General features: G+C 42.3%; 6 protein-coding genes and 1 non-coding gene across 9 annotated transcripts; 4 read left to right on the top strand and 3 right to left on the bottom strand.

The window, feature by feature from the left end:
- Window positions 1-781: 781 nt before the first annotated feature.
- On the top strand, window positions 782-7637 carry LOC105568667 (inner nuclear membrane protein Man1). Of its 3 annotated transcripts, none has more exons than XM_012024502.1 (11): window positions 782-1367; window positions 2015-2676; window positions 3068-3179; window positions 3245-3465; window positions 4519-4742; window positions 4821-4949; window positions 5032-5161; window positions 5635-5902; window positions 5994-6215; window positions 6290-6474; window positions 6735-7637. In XM_012024502.1, the coding sequence occupies exons 1-11, from the start codon at window positions 1186-1188 to the stop codon at window positions 6884-6886; spliced, it is 2487 nt and encodes an 828-aa protein (XP_011879892.1). In that variant the 5' UTR covers window positions 782-1185; the 3' UTR covers window positions 6887-7637. The 3 variants fall into 3 exon arrangements, with proteins under 3 accessions (XP_011879892.1, XP_011879894.1, XP_011879893.1); XM_012024504.1 differs by lacking the exon at window positions 782-1367 and adding an exon at window positions 1388-1522; XM_012024503.1 differs by lacking the exon at window positions 782-1367 and adding an exon at window positions 1597-1703.
- A 389-nt stretch (window positions 7638-8026) lies between these two features.
- On the top strand, window positions 8027-10302 carry LOC105568664 (protein unc-50 homolog). The gene is made up of 6 exons (XM_012024499.1): window positions 8027-8279; window positions 8961-9112; window positions 9181-9367; window positions 9472-9605; window positions 9684-9785; window positions 9867-10302. The coding sequence occupies exons 1-6, from the start codon at window positions 8188-8190 to the stop codon at window positions 10001-10003; spliced, it is 804 nt and encodes a 267-aa protein (XP_011879889.1). The 5' UTR covers window positions 8027-8187; the 3' UTR covers window positions 10004-10302.
- Window positions 10303-11638: 1336 nt separating this feature from the next.
- LOC105568660 (chromatin accessibility complex protein 1) lies at window positions 11639-14220 on the top strand. The gene is made up of 2 exons (XM_012024495.1): window positions 11639-12089; window positions 13272-14220. Exons 1-2 carry the CDS (start codon window positions 11952-11954, stop codon window positions 13674-13676), a joined length of 543 nt encoding a protein of 180 aa, XP_011879885.1. The 5' UTR covers window positions 11639-11951; the 3' UTR covers window positions 13677-14220.
- On the bottom strand, window positions 12607-12680 carry Trnap-cgg. Its single transcript has one exon. It is a non-coding gene; the product is annotated as a tRNA-Pro (tRNA).
- On the bottom strand, window positions 13880-15095 carry LOC105568661 (transmembrane protein 199). Its single transcript, XM_012024496.1, has 2 exons — window positions 14654-15095; window positions 13880-14565 (listed from the first exon to the last, which is right to left on the bottom strand). The coding sequence occupies exons 1-2, from the start codon at window positions 15078-15080 to the stop codon at window positions 14321-14323; spliced, it is 672 nt and encodes a 223-aa protein (XP_011879886.1). The 5' UTR covers window positions 15081-15095; the 3' UTR covers window positions 13880-14320.
- Window positions 15096-15190: 95 nt separating this feature from the next.
- On the bottom strand, window positions 15191-16494 carry LOC105568662 (biogenesis of lysosome-related organelles complex 1 subunit 5). The gene is made up of 4 exons (XM_012024497.1): window positions 16385-16494; window positions 16182-16264; window positions 15492-15680; window positions 15191-15367 (listed from the first exon to the last, which is right to left on the bottom strand). The coding sequence occupies exons 1-4, from the start codon at window positions 16401-16403 to the stop codon at window positions 15200-15202; spliced, it is 459 nt and encodes a 152-aa protein (XP_011879887.1). The 5' UTR covers window positions 16404-16494; the 3' UTR covers window positions 15191-15199.
- A 154-nt stretch (window positions 16495-16648) lies between these two features.
- On the top strand, window positions 16649-21221 carry LOC105568663. The gene is made up of 4 exons (XM_012024498.1): window positions 16649-18628; window positions 19602-19746; window positions 19983-20054; window positions 20896-21221. Exons 1-4 carry the CDS (start codon window positions 18387-18389, stop codon window positions 21025-21027), a joined length of 591 nt encoding a protein of 196 aa, XP_011879888.1. The 5' UTR covers window positions 16649-18386; the 3' UTR covers window positions 21028-21221.
- Window positions 21222-22585: the final 1364 nt, after the last annotated feature.

The following is a 22585-nucleotide window of genomic DNA, read 5'->3' as shown; positions in this document are numbered from 1 at the left end:
TTAATTAAATTAGTATATCATAATTCATCAAACGTTTTTCGTGTTGCGTGGCGCAAAATTATAAGTTATCTAAATTGAGCTTCACCTCGCTTCTCCGGATCTTTCTCTAATGTCTGTTTCTATCAGCGAATTTTAACTTTAATTTTGGATTAACTTATTTTTTTACTCTTAGAGCTAAACAAAAGTACGTTAAACCGAAATTAAAGTTAATTTACATTAGTAGAGAGAGTGGTCTCGAATTTCTTCAATCTTTCCTTCACATTTTCCATTTGCTACTCTATTATTTAACTATAGTCGACGTCAGAAAGTTTATTCTATCTTATCAGACTTTTAGATATTTCTTAAATAATCGATTTTTCTTGGATATCTCGTGTTTGTACGAAGGAGTATACCATTTTGCTTCTAAGTTTCGTTTCTCTCATCATCCAGTGTACCGTTATTAATCTCGAGGCAATGACGTATGGCGGAAAGTGCTTGTAAAAATTAAACTTCCTCCAAACTCATTTTTACAAACTCGCATTCTATCGACTTAATATTTCTTTAAGCCCTTCACGAGTCCAATCCTGATCCTGATTGCGAGCTTTCGAACGCCATTGAGAATTCCCGCCGTTCGTCCGACCAATCCGACGAGCTCGGCCGCGATTGGAGGATCAGTCGGCGTGCTTCGAGGCAACCGCGCGCGGCGCGTCGAGCGGCCGCGCTCGCGCGCGAGGCCGCGCATCTCGTATGCGCGCGATCGCGACCGTTGAGAAAATTGCGCCATTTCTCTTTTTTTCAGTTACCGAGCGAGTTGAATCCGGCTTGGCGGAGGAGGAAGGCGAGTCGCGCAATAACCGGACGGTGCAGAAAGACGGCCGGGCGGTGGTGGTGCGCGTGATCACGCGGCGGTTTCTGAGCGGAGAGCCGAGGGCGAGCTGCAGCCGCGCGGGCCGGGAGCGACCGCGAAGCACGGCCGTCCACGTGCGTGAACGTGTGCAGGGAGAGAGAGAGAGAGAGCGGCGAGCGAACGAGCGGGCGTCCCTCGCGCCAAGGCGGCGAGCGGCGGAGGATCGATCATCGATCGAAATAAACGGGAGCGGGCGTCCGTGATACGCGACCGTCGCCGTTCGGGCGTCGCTTTTTCCAAGCCGGGCTTCCTCGAGCCCCCGAGTTCGGGATCGCGATCACTCGCCCGCGGGAGACAAGATGTCGGTGGACGCGCTCAGCGACTCCGAGCTGCGGACCAAGCTGATGGAGTACGGGTACCCGGTGGGACCGGTCACGCAGACCACCCGCAAGATACTCGCCAAGAAGCTCAAGAACCTGATGGAGGCCCGCGCCGGAGGTGCAGGAGGAGGCGGAGGGTCCCGGCATTCGTTGGCCGCGAGGTGAGCGTTTTTCCTCGGAGTGCTGCACCGGGCCTTTCCTTTCAGCTACGTTTGTACACTCGAGACTTGGGCGAGGGAGAGAGAGAGAGAGAAGAGGCGCGAGGAGGAGCCGAGGGACCGGCACGATTCCCATCGAGGTCTCGGATTCGTGCGAGGTCAGCATGCGATAACGATCCTCGAAAGCACGCGACGCAAGATTCGCAACTTCTCGCCGCGCCTGTCTCGAGTCCGAGTGGAAGAGGGTGTACGAAGCGCCCAGTGTTTACAGTCCGTTTACGGCATTGCGCAACGCGGTGGCCGTAGTTTACGCCGATCATTCAATACGCGTGTCGAATAGTGAGTTTTAGCGAGTCCAAACTGATGATTAAAATTTCTTTAACGATAACCACTTGATACGCGTATCAAACAATCGGCGTAAACTGTACCGATTGTTTACAAGATAGCCCTTGCGACAATGTTATGTTTAGAATTGGTTTTATCAAGCGAACGCAAATCTCACGGGGAAGATCTGCGAGATTTGGTCGACAAGACGGAATCTAAGTCTCTCTTATGCTTTCGATCGATTGGCGATAATGCTAGACACACATGTAGAACGTTTTATGTATGTACGTCTTGATATTGTTTTGTTTTCTTCATCTATGCGCTAGATATAGCAGCGACGACACAGACGACGACACGAACACGAGTGTCGTTAAGAAGAAGAAGAGCGCGAACCTGCGCCGGCAAACGTTGGCGAACCCCATGCCGCCGCCCACGATTATTCCCGCGGATGCTGCGAGCGTGGCGAAAAATCCGGTCAAGGAGACTCCGTCGCCGCCGCACTCCGAGTTCAAAGACCCTAACGCGACGAATTTCGACAACTCGGGCGTGACTCGAATGACTACCAAGACCACGCAGAGCAAGTTCACCAAGACGCAGCGAACTTACGTGTCCGACGGCCTGGAAACTGGATCGGATTCGGATGTCGTGGAGGATACCGGCGGCTCGTACGGACGTTCGTACGACAAGTACATGTCCGGCGGCTCGAGCAGACTGTACGACTCCCGAATATACGATCGCGGGACTCACGACTACGATCAGATGGCGAAGGCCAAGCCCGCTTACGCGATGAAGGACAGCAAGTACAATGTGTCTCCTCTGCTGAAGCCGGGCGTACCTTTGAATCAGTCCGTGAAGGAGGACAGTGCGATCCAGAGGGATCTTCTTGCAAACTATGAATCCCCATTTTTGTCAGAGTTTACCAGAAGACTCAGCTCGCGTTCTTTGATAAACACAAGCACGTCGCCATCCACGTTGTCGGGTTTAAAAAGTAAGGGGGCTTCCTGACGCGGTGAAATCTAAGGGCCTGAGCAGAATGGCTGTCTTGTATTCTTAAGTCACAAGACAGTTATTCTGCGTTACTTTAAGACAAAGATTTGTAACATAAAACATTGTCTTAAGAGTACAAGACTGCCATTCCGTTCAGGCCCCAACACACTTTAATACGAGACGCATCTATTTCGAACCGATTCTTGTCCCTCGTACTCCTGTAATGAGTGGAGCATTTTCGTTATCTGTAATTTTATTTAGTTCGGATCGATTTTAAAGATATGTCTGTTTGGTTCGAAATAAGAATCTTGTCTTGTATTAATTACACAAAATCACCCGTGTGCCTAATTCGCGCGTTCTTTTATAACATGCGCTTTTTTTTAAAACTTCAGGTCCTACATTACGTCATAATCTGGCGTCTGGTTTACCAGAGGTGAAAGAGAGAGATTCGAATGGTCACTTTTCTTCCTTAAGGAGCATGTACTCGGCATCGAATCAGCCAAGGTATACACGAATTATTATTTTAGCCGAAATTATTAACGTAATGTAATTAACGAAACGCCATTTAGCTCGAGATACAGCCCATCGTCCGCCGACAGAGTACGGGATATTTTCAGTAGAGCGACTTACAAATCGCCGACGACGAACGCAAACAGGGAGGACGTGCGAAATAATCAGAACATCGTGTCGATGGGCCTCGTGGCAGTACTCGCCCTATTCTTTGTAGTCATTGCAATAATATATCTGGGACTTGGTGGAAAAAACGAGACGTTTCCATCGCTTTCATCGGGTAGGTATGCAGAGATATAACTAGGGGAGATTTCTGAGGCGGATATAATTTTAAGGGGACGGGAAGATTTTTCTGAGAAATACACGTTTGATTGTCGGAAATAACAGAGTGCAAGGCACAATGTGTATATGCTCTTTTCTCAAATCAATTTTGGCTCACAACAGAGTTATGTATATTCTACTAATTACTACTACTAATTATATTTCTACTAATTATAACGTACAATCACATTATTTTTTATGAAGCTAAAGTAATTATCCCGAGCTTACTAAATCAGACATGCAAGAGAATCTTGAATATGTATTTTCCTTTTTCTCATATATATATATATATATAATATATACACACACATATGTATAATAAAAATCTCATATCTCTTAAATTATATAATTTGGATATTTTATTTCCTTTTCCCGTTCATTCTATATATCTATTCCAGTATATTTCAACTTACATTTGCGAACATGCGTTTTGCACCATTTAATTTGGTCGATGTTCATTTACGTGTAGGAATAAAACTCGTGGAGAGCTCGGAAAGGTATCTCTTCGCAGAAGAGATAGATTTTTTTAAACAAAAGTCACTTGTTGCTCTATCAAACAAAGATTGAGCCGATATATTTTTGTTACGTTTATTGTAGCTTTTGTTCTACGTTGTTCTGCAGAAAGATTGAATTTTCAATTGTCACTTGCAAGTATTTAGATATTTTTTAAAATCTCCTATATGGATTTTGTAACAAGTACAGTTTAGTTCAAAGGATTAATTTGTATACAGGAGAGGAAGTGGGTTTGAACATGGAATTTTTTCGAATGAAGGATTGCCATTTGCACTTTCATGGAGATAAAATACATTGTCGGCTATTTCTGTTATTTTTCTCACTCATAGTATTGATTGTTTGAAAACATGACAGTTTTTCATTTGAAAAGCAGGAGAGACCGCATGATTCGCAATTGCCTCACGTTTACAATTACTTTTGTTCTCTTTCCATGTTATGTATCACTTATATTGATCTTAATTTAATGTTTCATAGCACCGAGTGTTTCATACATTTATAGATACCAACATACCGCAGTGTAATTTTCTCGATGAAGCTCCCGATCGCAAAAAGCCCTGGTCGAATTGCATAATGAAGGAAAATGTAGAATCTGTGTTGCAACTGGTGAAACGCCTGCATCCCATCCTAACGAGAAAGGCGATATCTAAAATATGCGACAATTCGATCGAGAAACCGTATTTGACCGATGCGGATATCGTGGAGATGTTTGCGACCGGCAAAGTGGTGGGTTGACGACTGAAATTAATTACTGAAATTCGTTTAACAATGCAACAACTGTACAACGATAATCTTCACTTCCAGACGAGGTTCGAGGTGCAGGAGGACGTGCACGGCGCGCAATTATTAATTCTTAAGAATCCGAAATGGGGTATCTCGCTTATCGATATAAATGACGATAACGAAGCAACCACGGAAACACTGGATACTGAAGTAAATATATGTCTGGTGCTCTCTTTTTGATTGCAAATGTGCTTGCGATATCTATTAATACACATTTGTTTAATCGTTACAGCAAAAGTTGTATTACGCCCGTAAGGATGGAAAAGTTGGGATGGTGATTTTAAATCCTGAACTGCCAATGCAGTGCCTCGTTAAGAACAAACTTTTTACCGTCTTTTCTTCTCTCCTTATAGTCGCAATCGGTAAAGTTCTAACAGACTGTTTATTTGAGAAAACCCGCTGAACCCTCATTCTATGTTATAAGTTTCCTATGTGCATGCTGTTTGTGTATACTCGTAAGATTATTATTCATTCCTTTTTCATGATGCAATGTAAGCTATACTTTAAGTAAATTGCTTCTTGAAACGATTCCGTATGCTTTGACGATATAATTTTGTCTTTAATATGCTATCGTAAACTGGAATTACTTCGCAACGAGGCATTTCTTTCTTTAAATCTCCCGAGGCGCATTGATAAAGTGCCGAATCTTTTATATATTAAATGTAAAAATATATATATATATATAAAGAGAAAGAAATGCCGTTTCACATAAACGAGGAATTCACAAGTGACTTGTAAAGTAATATCTGTTTGCGGTATTGCGATGCATACATATGTATACATAGGCAAAAATACGTGTATCAAAAGATTTGTAATAGTGACTGTGCATCTTCAGTCTTATTAACAGGTATTGGAATTTATAAATCGTACCTTTGGTATCTAAGATACAAGAAAAGTACGGAGCGAGAGGTGTTTAAGCTCGTTAGCGATATCATAAGTATCGTCGAGACACACCATCAAAATGCGTCCACGCAACCCGGCGCGCAGGAAAGTTTCCTTGCCATAAATCACGTGCGAGACAATCTTATTCCGCCGAAAGATCGCAAAAAGATGACCGGCCTTTGGGAGAGGGCAGTCAAGTTTTTAGATGAAAACGAGTCCAGGTAAGAGTGTCTTTCGTGTCTCTCTCCGACACGTATAATATTTCGTACTTCACTCGCGGGTGAGTAACGAGATGTGATCTTGATCTTTCAGGATTCGAAGAGAGGTACAGCAAGTGGCAGGCGAGGAGTTTCATGTATGGCGATGGTTGCCGAATAATAGTTTGAACAAATCTCCCACGCAGATCACGAGTTTGGGTAAGAAGCCGAAGGTCTGGCAGGGACAAGCGTTCGAGACGATGGAGGGATCAGTTAATAGCTTGACTTGTTCGCCAACGCCTTGTCTGAAGATCAGGCATATGTTCGATCCAGATGTGTGAGTAATATATTGTATAATAAAAAAAACTTGGTAATGGATGACTTAAAGAATCGCTCTGTACTACGATACAGCGAAACCGAAGACGACTGGGAGACGAGAGTGCAGGATGCTATTTTAGAAAAGTGCGGGGACGGCGTGAAGATACTTCATATTCGAGTGGACATCGGTAGCCGCGAGGGTTGCGTTTACATGAAGTGCATGTCGCAGGAAGACGCTGGCAAGGCTTACAGGGCATTACATGGTTGTTGGTTTGACGGTACGTCTATCATTTACTCTTCAAAACTGAATTCTTGAACGCTCGCACGGTCCGTTGGCGATCGTTTCGCATAAAGCTCTCGCGGAATTTAGATTATTGAGAAACTTGTAACGCGAAACGTACAGAATATTAATGTGGAAGTGTTAAAGATATTACACAATTGTTTATCTTCAATTATACAATCGGCACTGACTTTACGCTAATTTCAATGTATACGTCGCAAAATGTGCTTTCAATGGATTTCTTAATTTTCTTCCCAGGTAATTTAGTGACTGTGAAGTACCTGAGATTAGAGCGTTATCACGAGCGATTTCCGGACGCCGCCCGCTGCGTGACGCCTCTCAAGCCGAGTAACAATCAACGATTGTCCATGCAGGCGCACTACTGGCAGAGCCCGGCGGAGGCGAATTGAAAGTTTCCACACACATTTCCATTTCGGACATTCAGAGGAGAGCGCGAGCTCTCGCGTTTCAAATCATGCGCAATTGTCCCGCCTGAAACTCACTTACGGAATCTGTCTGTCTTTTATTTATTCCGTGACGACATAGCTGCGCGGCGCAAATACATGTCGTAGGATCGACGGCACTTCTATTTTATAAGAGCCTTTTCTTTTAAATTCGCAAAATTGTGTATTATATTCTACTTTATACCTTTCAATGAACGAGACGGAGGAGATACGTGTTTTTAATAGTTGAGTAACCATGATAATTATAATAATATTAATAACAGCACACACATACACGATAACATTAATATATAATTAAGTATGCTTTTCAAGAGCTGTAAAAAAAATATTTTAATCTGAGTTTTCTAGTATTTTCAAGTAGCAATATACGTGCGTAAGCATAACGTACATCGCATTCTCTGTAGGCCTATCCAGTACTAATTCGTATCAGCTGTATGAAGCACAGTGTATGTACGCACAGAAATCGAAACAGTCGTACATTTAATATACGGAACGCGACAGAGTACCAGCTCCTTATGTATTAGACTCGCGACGCGTAATTTCTCTGTGCGTACGGTTACGCCGTCATTGAAATAAACTATCGATTTAATTACTTAAGTTTAATAATTTTTTTTATAACTGCATAAGAGAGTTATTTTTTACGATGTATGATAAAAATGTACAGTGAAATACGATTAAATCACTTTGTAAAAAGAGAGCAATATCGAGTTAAATGATGGAACGGAAACCGCCGCGGATGCCGTTGATGCTGTCCGAGGAGCAAAGTAAATTGCGGAACGAGGTACATCTATGCGTTGTCCGTAGCACGCGCACAAGTCTGTGTTACAGTAAGTTAATGAATAAGATAGATAAGAAAATTATCGAACACGATCCGCTATAATTAATTCGCGGAGACAATGGTATTGTCGACCGTTTCTCAGGCGTCCACGTTAAATTTACAAATTATTTACAATTATCGCTTGGGCTATTTTCGCGAGCTTATAATCTGCCCGGGTGCAGTTGTATAACATTTTTACGAGAGATAAAATATCGCGTCTCCCATCGGGCGTGCCGATTTCTATTTCCCGCGATCGCGGCACTCGAGAGTAGTCGAGAGGGCGGCAGTGCCGAGGCAGTGCACTTTTCGGGCTTGTCATAATACGCGAACGTAACCTGAAAGCATTCCCGGGCGGATATTTATCGAGGGCATGCCCCTCGTTCGCCGAGGGTGATCGCGCGAGGTTTCGAGCTGTCGAGAGGAACCGAGAATGAAGTATTCCACCTCGCCGCCGACGAGCCGGTGCCACTCGCCCGTGCCGACGGAATTTTCGTCCTCGTTGCCGACGCCGATCGTTTACAGGTAACGTCGCCGTTTGCTGGCGGACACGCGCTGCCCCTTTTCCTAATCTATCGTCCCTTGGCAATCAACGCGTTCAGTCCCCGTTTCATTTGCAAAGCCATTTTTATGTGTATTATTACTCGCGTTGCATTACTTAGCTCTTTTTAACCCTCGTCGGACGTTGGAGTCAAGTTGACTTTTTTAACTCTATTTCAGCGTAATCCAAAGTGTTTATTTTGCACATTCTGATCTAATAATGATATTGGGACACGTGGGAAAAATGCAGCTGCCGTAGCTAAAAACTGTACGTAATGACTGAATTTCAGTTGTAAAATATGGACGGCTAATATCTTGCTACTGTGCCTATTGTATTAGGTGCGACAGCAAACCGTTTGCGGTGGCTTAGAAATTTATAGTCGTGGCAGCGAAATGGTTTTAGCAAGTCATACTTGGCTATGGTAGCGAACAGTTTGTTTTCAGTGAATAAATCAGAGTACAATGTGAACCATTACTTTGTCCGTGTTTTGTGGATGAAGCTTCAATTGGCATTTCGATTTGTCCGCGGCGTCAAATTGACCCCCGAAGCTCAAACGCACCGTCCGACGAGGGCCGATTTCCTTGCTGTCACTTAATTACCTTGCCTTGTTGCATTTCCCTCCGCTTCAAAGTTTGATCGAGCGGGTAAACGTGTCGTGTTTGCAGGCACAACTGCATGGGCGCGGCGACCAAGTGCTACAAATATCTGAGAAAACTACTCAAGTTCGAGCAGATGGATTTTGAGTTCGCCGTCTGGCAGATGATCTTTCTGTTCGTGGCGCCGCAGAAAGTGTACAGGAACTTCCAGAACCGAAAGCGTACGTTGCACCCGACGTAATCGTGGAAACGTTCTATTCTCACCAGTGTGTCCGTCGGATTCTTGCAGAGACCAAGTCGCAGTTCGCGCGGGACGACCCGGCGTTTCTAGTGCTGGTTACATGCTGCATCTGCATATCCACCGTTGGTCTCGCCATAGTACTGAGTTTACGATTCTTCCAGTTTGTAAAGTTGTTATTTTATATGGTGTTCGTCGATTACATAGCCGCTGGATTGTTAACAGCGACGTTACTTTGGTAAGCTGCGCCGTCCTTTCAAATCGCAGCCTTTACGATAGAAACTGCGATTGACTCGAGATCCGCCGGCTCGCATTTTAATCCCGTGATCGCTTTATTTGTAGGTTTATAAGCAATCGCTACTTTAGGATAGACAGGACGCAAGACGTCGAGTGGGGCTACGCGTTCGACATCCACTTGAACGCAGTCTTTCCTCCGCTAATCATACTTCACATCTTGCAGTTATTTGTGTACAATGGTGCGCATACGTTTCGTCCCACTGCGTCCGACGTGCTCTTCGTCGAGTATTACTTTATTGTGCTTCATCTTTTTGCAGCTTTCATAAACAACGACACGTTCTCGGCGCGATTTCTTGGGAACACCTTTTGGTTTCTAGCCACGATCTATTACATTTACATCACGTTTCTCGGCTACGCGAGTAAGTTGAGGACGCGACGCTCGAGTGATACTTTTCTCCCTTTTATTAGCAGGGATAATTTTATCATTGTTCTCATTTCAGATATCGAGATACTCCATAAAACGCATCTGATATTGTCGACTCTACCCGTAATGCTGCTTATGTACATTACCACGTTATGCGCCGGTATCAATATAAGTTATTTAGTCATGGAATTCTATCGTTATCGGGCCCTGTGAGGCATCGGATCTTTGTCGAGCGCGTATGAAATTGGAATAACAACCTAGCCGCATAGAATCCCTCTAATCTGGAGTCTACAAGGGAAAGACTTCTACTTTGGAGTCTTCTCGATCCTCGCTCTTAATTTACGTGCTCCGTTGCTTGCTTCCTTGTTCTACGATGTTAAACAGCGGAGCAGGGAAAATTCTAAGAGAATTTCATTATAGAATGGAGCATCACTCTAAGACTCTTTAGGGCCAGTTTCACAAACGTTGGTTAACTGTTAACCAGAGTTCAGTCAACGCCCTATCTTTTTCTATCTTGTTCTCTAAGAAGAGACAGAGGATCAGTTAACCTTCGGTTAGCAGTTAACCGACGTTTTTTAAACTGGCCCTTAGTGATTTTGCGATCCAAGAATATATCTATTTTGTGGTTTTGTATTCTTAAGACACAGAACTGTCGAACACGATGCCCTAAATATAATCCGCGCAGTAGCGAAAGCGATTTTTTTAATATAAAAGTTGTGATACTGGAGTTTAATTTGTTAATAACAAAGTGTCGATATCACGAGTGTATCCAAATGCGTTTCAGTTCGGAGACCTGTAATAGCGAATCTATGGGCGATATTGGTGCGATCGTACATGCAAGATCACCTGAAATGTACTCCCTCCCCCCCTTGGTTATCATTTTATTGAGAGGAATCTAGAAAGCAGTTACATTTAAGAGATCAGACCTAAGACGATCTTAAATGTAAGATCCGATTTATGAACAAATTCAAGATGTGATTTCGAAAAGGTACGATACTTTGTAAGCACCGCCCTAATCTCCACTTCTACCAATACAAGTTAACTTTAATCTCAAGTTTCATTTGCTTTTCGTCTTTTTCTAATTCTTGGGACTAGAGTCGCCATAAAGTTTTATCTGCATTGTGGAATACACGTTATTGCGAATAGTATTATCACAGCCCCGGTGGTCGAGCTGGCTAAGACGCCCGTCACGGATTGTAGGGAGGTCCCAGGTTCGAATCCTGGCTGGGGTATTATTTTTCGCAATAAGAATTTTAATTGCCAGACACGGTCGACAAAAATTACCGATGTTATTAATTTATAATTACTGCTGGCGACTTTAAGAATATTCTTAATAGAAAATAATGGACATAAATGTGGAGGCGACGGCGCGCACCAATCATTTTCTACATGGACGTAGGAACCCAGATAACATACATGTCTAAAAGACATCTTTAAGCTGTCTTTAACACGTCTTTTAGACATCTTTTAGACATACACGTCTAAAAGATATCTTAAAGACGTTTTAAAGAAGTCTTGAAGATGTCTTTTAGACAAGCATGTTATCTGGGAAATATCCGGACGGAGCGTAAAGTACCCTTGTGGACGCGGGGAGTTGGCTCTGAAGGGTGAGAGGAATCTATCGTCGTGGCCATCTTGGTGCCGGATATTTAGTGTCTAATTGTCACATCGTGACAATTCAATCGTGACATAGCGTTTTCGATTTTCTGACTCGACCGCGACCCCGAGTCAGAAAAGTTTGATCAAAAGTAAGATTTTTGCAGAAATTGTGGTTCAAATCTTGCTTTTGATCTTTTCTGACTCGGGGTCGAGTCAGAAAATCGAAAACGCTGGTAGATTCTGCCATAATTAAGAGCATACGCCAATTAGATTCAGGATTTTTGCAACAGTTGCAAAGCAGCTTTTTCTGCTGAGCGCGGCCATTAAAGCGAATGTCTGCCAAAGGGACACGCGACGTTTCCTCTCTGTCGCGACTTCTCGGCCCGCGTCCCACGGCGAAAGCAGCGCCATCTGCAGCGCGAGGGGAAGCATCATCGAACTAATCGCTGTACTTCAAAATCGCGGGATCTGCTGTCAGCTTTCTCCCCTCGCGGCTTTATTCTCGCCCTACGGTTTTTCTATTAGTAAATAAAACAGGAGGACAGAGGAATAAACGCGCGCGATGAGCACGCAGCAGCCGCCCGCCGTGAAGATGAAAGAGCTGCGCCTGCCGATCTCGAGGGTCAAGACGATCATGAAGAGCTCGCCCAGCGTCGACACCGTCGGGCAGGACGGCTTGTACCTGGTCACAAAAGCAACGGTAAGACACACTTGGAGGTTAGAGGTGCGCGCCTCAAGGGAGCCACCGAGACGACTTATTAATGTATATATTTGTTAACCTGCTAAGCAAACGACAAATTAAATTCGACACTCATTCTCTACTACGTGCAGTTGTAAATATTTCTGGAGTAGGATGTTACTTTCAAGCATGGTTGAGCATTTACCCTTAAACTATAATAGTTTACGTTGCAAACAATGTAAACATGTTATCTAAATCAACGATAAGTAATCTATGAAAAATGGTCTGTCAAAGTCGAAGACTTTCCTGATATTTTATACTTTGTGGAGATTATTAAGTTTATGTCACTTCAACTGTAACGTCATACTATGTCATTATTGAACACAAACATGTAACTTAATAATTTTTAACATAAACATCTTGCTCGACGCTGAAGAAGCTCATAAATAATAAACTATTTTATAACGTAAAATATAATAACATCAATGATTTTTTATTGACCGTATCTGGCAATTAAAATTCTTATTGCGAAAAATATTACCCCAACCAGGATTCGAACCTGGGACCTCCCTCGATCCGTGACGGGCGTCTTACCAGCTCGACCACTGGGGCTGCGATAATACTATTCGCAATAACATATATTACTTAAGATGTTGTTTACGCGTCTTTTTTCGACTTTTCAGAACAGTAAAATATAATCACTCTTTTTGGCATTTTAAATTATCAAGTTTACGTTGTGAAAAAGACTCGTGCAAACATCACGTAGACAATACTAGAGTCCCTCTAATCAGAGTGGTTCTACATGATGCATATGCTGTATGTAGGGTGAGAGGGAATATATTTCTTTGTCTCGCGTATCATTTTGTCGAAACTGCCTATGGCCAGACTCCGATTAGGACTCTAGACAATATAAAACAATTCATATAGGCCAGTATCGTGAATCCTCTTTTATCGACAAAAGCACCTCCGAAAGTGACTAATAAGCCTTCTGATTGGCTGCAAGCCGCTTTGAGGGGCACGTTTAAGGATGAAGGAGGATTCAGAATACTGGGCCATAGACATACGTTTGATATTTACAGCACAACTCTGCTCCCAAGTAATTTTTACAAGTTTCATACATTTGTTCTCTACACTTTCGATTATGCTTTGGTCTTGCGATGTAGTCTCAATTTGGCGTTTAACGTTCCACGAAATTCTTGGCAGGAGCTTTTCATACACTACCTGACGGAGGAGGCGCACCTGCAGAGCAACAAGGGATCTGCTCTGGATTACAAACACCTGGCGGAGGTGGTGCAGACCAACGACACGCTGGAGTTCCTGCGGGAGATCATGCCCAGGAAGATCACGGTCCGACAGTTCAAGGAGATGATGGCTGCCAAAGAGGCGTCCAACAGCAGCAGCTCGTCCGAGAGCAGCTCGGACTCGGACAGCGACAGCGACTCCGACACGGACTCTTGTTCGGACAGCGACGAGACCAAGGGCGAAAACGGCAACTCGTCGGGCAGCGAGCGGGAGAGCGAGACCAAGGAGAACGGCGCTTGTCATTCGGACAGTGACAAAAGTGAGAGCAGTGCGAAAAGTGACAGTGAGGAGAACAGTAAGAGATGAGGTCTCCATCTCCGACAGGCAGACTCGGGTTGTTTGGTGAATCCTTTACCTCGTGTCCTTTTGCAAAATTTTGCGGATCTGTCTGGTGTCAAGATTGCACATTTGTATTAGCGGAGTGGCCTCTGCAGGTCTGCAAAACTAGTAAAGTTAACGCAGCCGTCAGTAGGGGCTCTGAGTTTAGAACCGATCGTGAAAATTTGTTCTCGAAAGAGAGGATATTATTTTTATATGCTTACAGGTGATGAAAGTACACTATCAAGATCTTGTTACACATATCTCTTCTCGCGGTATATATTTTTGTACATATCTATGTCTCACGATATGAATATTGTGATGAAACTCATGCATCATGTTTCTTTACGTCGATCAAATTAATGTTTTTTTGCATTAACTATATTTATTTATAATCACATTTTAAGATTGGTGTTTTCTCCGATAATAAATGATGATCACGATTCATTTTATTTTGTCTTAAAGAATCTTGTATTATATAATCGTACGAGAATTATGTACATTTTTAAGATCTTTACAATACAAAGTTGGCGAAAGTAGCTTGCACGTTTACTTTATCGTTAGCATTTTAAGAGTTTTTGTTTACTCATCTGCCCTATAATACATATGTTCTAGATAATGTAACGACTGAATTAGTCTCGGTGTAACTTTTGCGATTTGGATGTGGCATCGTAACCATCCTCATTTAATTTTAGAGCTAGAAAGTAGATCTCTGCTAACGCTATGATTAGCGCGCAAATTATACCTAAAAGCAATCTAAATCCGAAGTCTAGATTCCCGATTATGAGTTCCACCCCAATGAATCCAAAAGCGAAGCCAGCTATCACAGAAAACACGAACTGCGCGACGGCGATCAGTTGCTTATTTATCTGCTTCACTGCAAAAGAAAATTAACGACATTGGATGGCCGCGTTAAATTGTTTTTTTTGTATAGATGCGCTTAAAAAAGTAGATTAAGAAGTTACTTTGATACGCGATGCTGTCTTCCGGTAGGAATTTCCGCACAGCATCGATGCTCTTCGTCATTGCCTGGTATTCCCTGGCGTTTTGTTGCGCCGTTAGTTTCTGTATCCTCGCCTCCAATTCTGGGTTCCGCGGCGTCTCCTTCGGTGTCGGCAGTATCACGTCGGAATCGTCGAAAAGTTCGTGCAGGTAGACCTTCTTCGTCGCGGTTTTCCTGTGCTCTTTTAGGTACGCGTTCAGCCACTTGAGATCCTCGATTTTCAACGCGACACTCGCGACCTTCCCTTTCTTGGAGCCTCTCGACTTGCGCAAGGACGCGATGGCATTCGGTGCATCGCCCGTTTCTTTTACATCGTGCAAAATAAAATTTATCAATTTCTTAGACGGATTTATTGTTACGGTAGGATCCGTAAGCGACTCTAGTGGCATATCTAAATATTCAATATGTACTCTTAGTCCCTCTATCTTAAGGAAATGTTTAGGTCTTCATTAAATGCTGAAATGCTAAGAGAGGCAACGCGTAAGATCGGCTAGAAAATTATTATTTCCTATGGCGTAATGTGCAATTTCTTTTCCAGGTCAACGTAGAACTCCTGTATCTCGGTTTCCTTCTCCTGAAAGGTCTGGTCCACCTTCTGACACTTATCGCTCATATCATTTATGAATTTCTCCCACTCCCTTTTTCTGAGTAACCTGTTTTCGCTCAAAACGGTATCCTACAAAAATGAAAAGTATCCACATGAATCTCGACACACACACACACACACACACACACACACACTCTCTCTCTCTCTTACGTTAAGAAACAAAAGATAGACCAGAGAAAGTTGGAGCACGTACACTGTCAAAATTGTCCTCCCTCTGCAAAACGCGGTTGCACATACTCAGCGCGACATCCACGTTCGCTTTGAGGCTGGGCAGGTGGCAATCGCCGAGTTGCTCGGTGCGATCCAACTGGCTCTCCTTCAGCTCCGTCGTATACTCTAGTATCTTGAACAGACGTTCCACCTCCCTGTCAGACCTCTTTTCCTGAAACCGGCAAGGATGCAACGTAGGATTCGTATTGAAAACCCACTACGACCACTTTGATGCAACTTTTCAAACTGAATTCTCGACATACAATTCATAAAGAATACAGAGGAACTACCGACGTCTTCTTCGTGATAAGAATTTAAATCGAAATAAACATCAATTCCAAACGCTCATACACCGATAGCTAAAAAGACCTTAAAAGAAGCCCAGTGAACACCGAGCATCAGTTACAATTTCTGCGAGTGAGAAATTGTGACATCAATGCAATGCAATTGATGCTCTGCGTTTACTGGGAGAGAACTTTGTCACGCGGACAAGAGCAATCATGATTTATCGGTGTCTTTGTTTACGTTAAATCGACGACATAACCTCGTCACGTGCGGGCATTTAGAATCCGCATCTTGACGAAATGCTTATCATCAAATCCCATCAGTTTCGTCGGCATAACGGCGTGCCAAGGTAACGCCGAGCTCGCGCTCAGCCCGGGCGATCTCTCACCTGAAACTCTCGTAGGAAGAACGTCACCTCCCCCTGGACGAACGGTCGGTGGTCGAACAGCCTGCCCCAGATCTCGCCCGTGTCTGCGGAAAACGCGTGTGCGATTCAGTAACAGTGCGGCAATGCGTGAACGTGAACGCGTGAGTGTATACCGTTCGCCAGGTATACGTGCACGCGTTAGGGCGATACCGTGAGTGCCGCACCTTTGATGACGGACGCCATGTCGGAGTGTCAGCTGCCAGCGGAATCGGACCGCGCCGTCACGTGATTGGGCTGTACCACTGAAAACTGGCCGCCATGTTGAGGCGCTAGTAGAAACGGCGCCGGTGCGCCGTCACGTGGTTGGACTACTGGGGCTCGATCATGAGTCTTTTTCTCCAGCGTAAACTCGCGAAAAGTGAAGTTTCATTGACGAATTCAACATTGGTCCACGAAAATTTGCACTTTTCACGAGTTCACGCTTGAGGAAAGGATTTACGATTGAGTCTCTGAACCGACGGCGCGAAAAGAAAATGTCTGAAAAAAATAAGATCGGACAAACGCGTGCTTATTCCGCGCCACAGTTAAATAGTAATATATTAATAAAAAATTACGTATTACAAAAGTATCTTTTCCGGAGGGACAGCGAGAGTTTGCTAATCTTTTTTATCTAAAGCTGGTCGAATTTCATATCAAAATATAATTTCCTTGAAAACAACAATATTCCTTGTGCTTTTGTATCAATTCGAAAATAGGTATGTACAATATAGATTGTGATGTTAGTCTTGGCTATGCATTTTTCATTGGTTTTTTTTCTCCTATTCTCGCTACGCCGGAAACGTCGCGAAATCCGACTAATGTCCATTTCTACCAATGTAGAGCTTTAATCTCGGTTTCACTTGCTTGTATTTCTTTCTAATTTCCAGAACTGGAAAAAGAGAAAAGTTAACCCGAGGTTAATCTGCACCGATAGAGACGGACATAAATAACTTCGAATGAGTTTCAGCGAACAAAATTGGATTAAATTACTGCTGTAGTATTTCTACTATTTTGTTAATACTTTAATTATATCTAATGACTTATTTTTACAGAATTGTCAATTCTTTTGTTGTTTAACATGAGAAAAATTACATTAATTAACGTCGAGCGCTTTTTCCGAAATTAAATAAACTCTGATACCTGAGCTAAAGACGAAGAGACATTAGTGTAAAAAATTACGTATTACAAAAGTATCTTTTCCGGAGGGACAGCGAGAGTTTGCTAATCTTTTTTATCTAAAGCTGGTCGAATTTCATATCAAAATATAATTCCCTTGAAAACAACAATGTTCCTTGTGCTTTTGTATCAATTCGAAAATATGTGCAATATAATTCCGGTCTCTCGCAATTATCTATATTTTTAGAGAGAATAATATCACACACAAAGCTTTTTGAAAAGCTATGCGTTTTGCTGTTGCATAAGCATTTTTCATTGATATTGCAAATGTATAAATATGTTATATATTCATATATCATTATTCTCTGTCAAATTTACGACAAACTCGATTGAGTGCATTAATGTACATTAATGTGCAGTAAAAGCTGCAATGATAAAATACTGATTGACTGTATTTAAAAGATATGTATAATGCATCGAGTACTCCGAACGTACCGTAACATTTTCTATTTCTAAATGCTATTTCACTATTTATTTAAACCGCAATTATAACCATAGAGTCTGACAACGAGACAAGTGAATCTAACGTGCCCTTTTCTCGACGCCATTTTACTTTATATCGCGGTTATATGTGATCTCTAGAGCCTGGGACCAATTTGCAGTCGTTACTCGAGAAAAATTTCTCGAAGGGAAAATGACTCAAGTTCCGAAGTTAGAATCGACGATCTGGGGAACGTTTCGCGGGCAATGAGGCCCGAAAGGTGCAAACAAGTACGAGCAATTTCGAGCAGACGTGACGCGAGGGAAAAAGGGTCGGTCAATAAAATGCCAAAAACAGCGCGTTGCGTGCACCCGTTTACGGCGGTCCCCGCGTCAATGGGGACCCGGCGTGTATTTTTCGCCGAAAGACCGATAACGTTACGCTACGACGAGACGAATGCGTGGACGCGCGGTTCGACGTGGCGGTGTTCTCGGATTACATCGCGACGGTGATTATCGCTGTGGGAACGCCCGAGCTTGGGTATCGAGGCAAAATTCGAACCACTGCGAAGAGGACGCCCGCGACTAACAATGGTATCGCGTGATTACGCGTGCATTCCGCAGCTGCGTGCACTTACATGCAAGACGGGGAGAACAGGGGTGGAGGGGGATGATTACGCAAGACTACATATGCCGGCCTGTCGCCCGATCGCCCGTGATAATCGCGGGCGAGGTTTATTCGCGACGATCTCGACGCGAGGTGCAAATTGGCGCGCGATGGCGGGTGCAACGGGACGAGTTCTTCTCCTGATGGCAATCTTGCCTCTCGCGACGTAAGACAGCGACGTCGTGAATATTTAAGTATTTTTAAGAAATAAAATGAGCGTAGAAATAATCTTACCGGCACTTCTTTATTACATTATAAATTCACAACGGTTCGGCCAGTTCTCTTCAGGTAACAAACTTACTTAAGCACCCGCGAATGTAAGATTCGTCAACGTTAAAGATGTAAAAATTATATGTCAAACGTCAGAGATTTCTCTGTACAACATGTCTAGTCATTGGAGTTAGAACACAGAATAATATTTATTTTTTGTGCCACTTATTTTATTTCTTAATTTCTCGACTGGCGACAACAAGTTGCTGTTGAATCGTTCAGTATTTTTGCTCGCGAAAGGACAATGTTACGTATTACAATCTAACTACAATTGAATTGTCAATATTGAATGCTAGATATAGCATTTAAAATAATTGGAAATTGTTTATCGATTTTAATGTGTAAACTCACCAACGACAATGAATTCATCTAAATGAAACTGTGTTATGTCCGAAAAGAAACCGGCGCGCAGGACAAGGTAGAGAACGGTGTATGAATTCACATTTTAGACTACAATTATCGGACTACCAACTTCTTTCTCGGACCTAAAAGCCGGCTGTTTGATTTATAATATTTATATCATAATAGTCCTATTTAACTTTATTGAGTCCTATTAACTTTATTATTTGAATTACAAATGTTATCACAAAGATATTGAAAGTGTATAAAGCATGTGCGTCCACTAATGCACCGCAATTAATCCCGATAATGTATGGATAAAAGGGAACGATAATCTCTCAGGTTCGTTACGAACTTATTAATCTAACATAAAGCATACGTTCCTTTCTCTTGGAAATGATTAATTAATTCGCGAATTCAGTAAATTGCCTTTGAGACGCACAATTTTATTCTCGCAATGTAATCTCACGATTTATTATATTGCGATACCTATTGTACTAAAAAAAAAAAAAAAAATTATATCCTGTCAGGCAAGAGGAAGTCGCGGAGGGTGCGTGCAGTTGCGCGGTGTTCCCGGTCCCGGGGACGAAGTCGATAATAGAGCACACGTTGCAGTACAATGTGAGCTGCGATCAAGAAGGCGCTGAAAATTGTCGACAATTATGCATCGCCTTGGTGAGTACACCATTATATTTCCCTGCTATTCCGCTGCTTGTTACGTCATTTCCTTATTGACTGCGAAAAATGTGCTATCTATTTTTCATTCGAGAATATACGCGTATGCAAACAATTTTAGACGGCAGTCAGTAACGTGCTCTCGCGAGCAAATTAGTGGCTAGTCGAGGAAAATAAAGAACTACTGAGAATAATTGAAAAAGTTTACCGAAATGTTGATGCGTTCCCGTGCTTAGGCCGAGAGTGTCCGAGACAAGGCACCGATGCTGATTTGCGAGAAGCTGAATGTCCACGTCGACAATTTGAAGGTGAGCGGGTAGAGAATTAAGCTATTTTTTCGCAATAAATTTAGAATAAAATATTTAGACACTAACACCCTATCACGGCTCCTAGTCCTTTAATCCTTGAAATTTGTGTTTATCACATTTAAGCCATACGAATTTTATTAATTCGATAATTTATTAATAAATTATTAACTTCTGCTTACAGCCAAGAAGTGGACTTGGTTTACAATATGTTCTTAACTCATTCATTCTTGCATACTTATTTCCATCCTCCCTATTTTCATCCTTGCATGTTGCGACTAGTACTTCTAATTGCTTTATTTACTTACTTGGTTTACTTGTATTTGAAACCTAAATTTAACACAATTCTAAGCTTAGCTTTATTCTATGCTAAACTTTTAGCCTATTTGTACTTACACCTTGTATGGATCTTATATTCCTTATTTATACTTTATTAGTCTTATATTGATCTTATATTATTTACATTGCTTCCTCTTTCTCCTCTCCTTTCTCTCTCTCTCTCTCTCTCTCTCTCTTTAAACTTCGTAACTTGCTTTCTCTTTCCATTTTTACACACGCACATAAAAAGACTAGTCTCATTTTAAAACTCTAAAGTATGAAAAACATTTCCCCAAACTGTCTCCTCGCGCGTAATTTTTATCTTCGCGGGAAAGCGAACAGCGACACGTAAATGCGATTGGAGTCGCGTGTGCGAACGGGAGTAATAAAAACGTATTATTTCGCCCGAATGAAACACGATTGCATCGTTTCGGTCATTTTGCTCTTTTGACATTTTTTTTAGATGGTAATTTTCGCAGCTAATAGAACGACGCGTTTTGTTATTTCATCTTTTTGCCTTTCACAGGTGGCCGTGTATGTGAAATCGTGTAATATGGCTCTTTGGACACTCGCTGGTTTGCAGAGCACCGAACCCATTTGCTGTCACGAAGGGAAGGCAGTTATTTGTGACGGGGCGATGTCGGTAATAGAGAATTAACGAGCTCGCATCCAATTCATTATTTCCCGCTTATTTCCTCCACCAACGGATATCTTACCATTGATTACGTAATAACGTGCAGTGTAATTAATCATATCACCTGCTTGTTACGTTAACACGTTACACGCGTATAATTTCTAGCTTGATATTCGCAATTAGTAATTTTCTGCGGATTTATAATATTATCGTAAGAGTATTATATGCGAATAAAGTACGCGCAAACAACAATAGCAGGTCGGAATTTATGTAGAATTCAAAGAATGCCGTTTCGGGAGCATTACCCGATATGCATTTATATCCTTTGTTCTCCTCACAAAGCCTCGGATGCCGAGGCTGAGACTGCCAAGAAGTCTATCTGCCATTGAAGTCTCTATACAAATGCTAAAGCTCGAGCTTAAAATACAATAATATCGGTACTGCAGCTCCAAAATGCCTGGCACTCTTTGTAGAATGAAAAATCCGCCCGTCGCAAAATTTATTTGCGTCCCGCGTCAAGTTTATCCTTGATCAAAAAGATCGCGAGTTAATTTTTGAATTACCAATTATAATAAATTATCGATGACACCACAGACAGAAATTCTTTCTATTTTCAGCAAAACAAATAACCCAACTATTGACAATTTATTCAAAATAGAATCAGGTGTATGTACCATTAATTCGTGATATAAATCTTACGAATCCTGCTCGGCAAGTTTAGGGTGTTTCCTTAATAAAAAAATTGCCGAGAGAAATGATTCTGTAGTTTGCGATATAAATTTAAAAATTATTAAAAGTTTCACACAAGTTTACACTACCGCTGCTTAAATTGAAAAGTTGCTCAGAACTTTAAATTTCAAAATTATTAAAAAAAAACTCACGCAGATCTGGCGATAAAGCGGCGTTTTCTTCCATGGTCTTTTCATTTAATCCTGTTTCAGTTGTTCACCTTTCAAATTGCCAATTCAATTCTGTTCTACGCTCTCTTTTATCTACCACTCTTTTATCTATCACGAAAACAAGCCGAACAAAACAATCTCTAATAGATATCGTAATAGAAGCGCTTAATAGACGTTTTAATTCTTTTTCACAAGATGTGCGTCGGACTCTGGCCAAAGTTTTAATTAGATTAACTGTTTAAAAACCTTAATGTACAATCAAAATAATCGCTTTTTTATCGCAGCTATTAAACAATACGAAACATGGGCGCGATAGAAATACCCAGAGATATAATAAGATCTCTCCGCACTCTCCACAATATTACATGCTCCGATTATCGACAGAGATTTAATCCCACTTGCGCTGCCTGCGTATCTAAAAGTCAAAGCTCACTTCGAGGCGAGCACGCTTGAAAGCATTACATGGTATTTGTTCCCGACCGAATCTTCTTTCGCCGAGTACAAATGCCGCAGCCGATTGTACGGGGTGTATCGTCAAATGTGGAAATCGTGCGTGCCTCGTCCTCGACGAAGTGTGCAGCCCGGATTCTCCCTTCGACGGAGATTCTAGCGGGATCTAATGGAAATACGCTTTAGCGTTAGGAATAACATTAAGGATCGAAAGCTCGCGCTGGATCAGGTCT

This window comes from Vollenhovia emeryi, unplaced genomic scaffold (assembly GCF_000949405.1).
Source record: "Vollenhovia emeryi isolate VEMERY1.0 unplaced genomic scaffold, V.emery_V1.0 DF939128.1, whole genome shotgun sequence".
Classification (NCBI taxonomy): domain Eukaryota; kingdom Metazoa; phylum Arthropoda; class Insecta; order Hymenoptera; family Formicidae; genus Vollenhovia; species Vollenhovia emeryi.
The sequence above is the reverse complement of the archived record's forward strand: the minus strand, read 5'-3'. Positions and strand labels throughout refer to the sequence as shown.

Bases quoted from the DNA above. Each gene is read 5' to 3' on its own strand.
- LOC105568661 (XM_012024496.1), bottom strand. From the start codon at position 15,080: ATGCCACTAGAGTCGCTTACGGATCCTACCGTAACAATAAATCCGTCT. The intron at 14,566-14,653 runs GTAACTTCTTAA...TTTCTTTTGCAG, and splicing joins AGACAGCATCGCGTATCAAA to TGAAGCAGATAAATAAGCAA.
- LOC105568663 (XM_012024498.1), top strand. From the start codon at position 18,387: ATGGTATCGCGTGATTACGCGTGCATTCCGCAGCTGCGTGCACTTACA. The intron at 18,629-19,601 runs GTAAGACAGCGA...ATATCCTGTCAG, and splicing joins GCAATCTTGCCTCTCGCGAC to GCAAGAGGAAGTCGCGGAGG. The intron at 19,747-19,982 runs GTGAGTACACCA...TCCCGTGCTTAG, and splicing joins GACAATTATGCATCGCCTTG to GCCGAGAGTGTCCGAGACAA.
- LOC105568660 (XM_012024495.1), top strand. From the start codon at position 11,952: ATGAGCACGCAGCAGCCGCCCGCCGTGAAGATGAAAGAGCTGCGCCTG. The intron at 12,090-13,271 runs GTAAGACACACT...AATTCTTGGCAG, and splicing joins ACCTGGTCACAAAAGCAACG to GAGCTTTTCATACACTACCT.
- LOC105568664 (XM_012024499.1), top strand. From the start codon at position 8,188: ATGAAGTATTCCACCTCGCCGCCGACGAGCCGGTGCCACTCGCCCGTG. The intron at 9,368-9,471 runs GTAAGCTGCGCC...CTTTATTTGTAG, and splicing joins TTAACAGCGACGTTACTTTG to GTTTATAAGCAATCGCTACT. The intron at 9,606-9,683 runs GTGCGCATACGT...ATCTTTTTGCAG, and splicing joins GCAGTTATTTGTGTACAATG to CTTTCATAAACAACGACACG.
- LOC105568662 (XM_012024497.1), bottom strand. The intron at 15,681-16,181 runs GTGAGAGATCGC...TGCCGGTTTCAG, and splicing joins TCTTCCTACGAGAGTTTCAG to GAAAAGAGGTCTGACAGGGA. The intron at 15,368-15,491 runs GTACGTGCTCCA...TCATTTTTGTAG, and splicing joins GGGAGGACAATTTTGACAGT to GATACCGTTTTGAGCGAAAA.
- LOC105568667 (XM_012024502.1), top strand. From the start codon at position 1,186: ATGTCGGTGGACGCGCTCAGCGACTCCGAGCTGCGGACCAAGCTGATG. The intron at 4,743-4,820 runs GTGGGTTGACGA...CTTCACTTCCAG, and splicing joins TGTTTGCGACCGGCAAAGTG to ACGAGGTTCGAGGTGCAGGA. The intron at 5,162-5,634 runs GTAAAGTTCTAA...GTGCATCTTCAG, and splicing joins TCTCCTTATAGTCGCAATCG to TCTTATTAACAGGTATTGGA.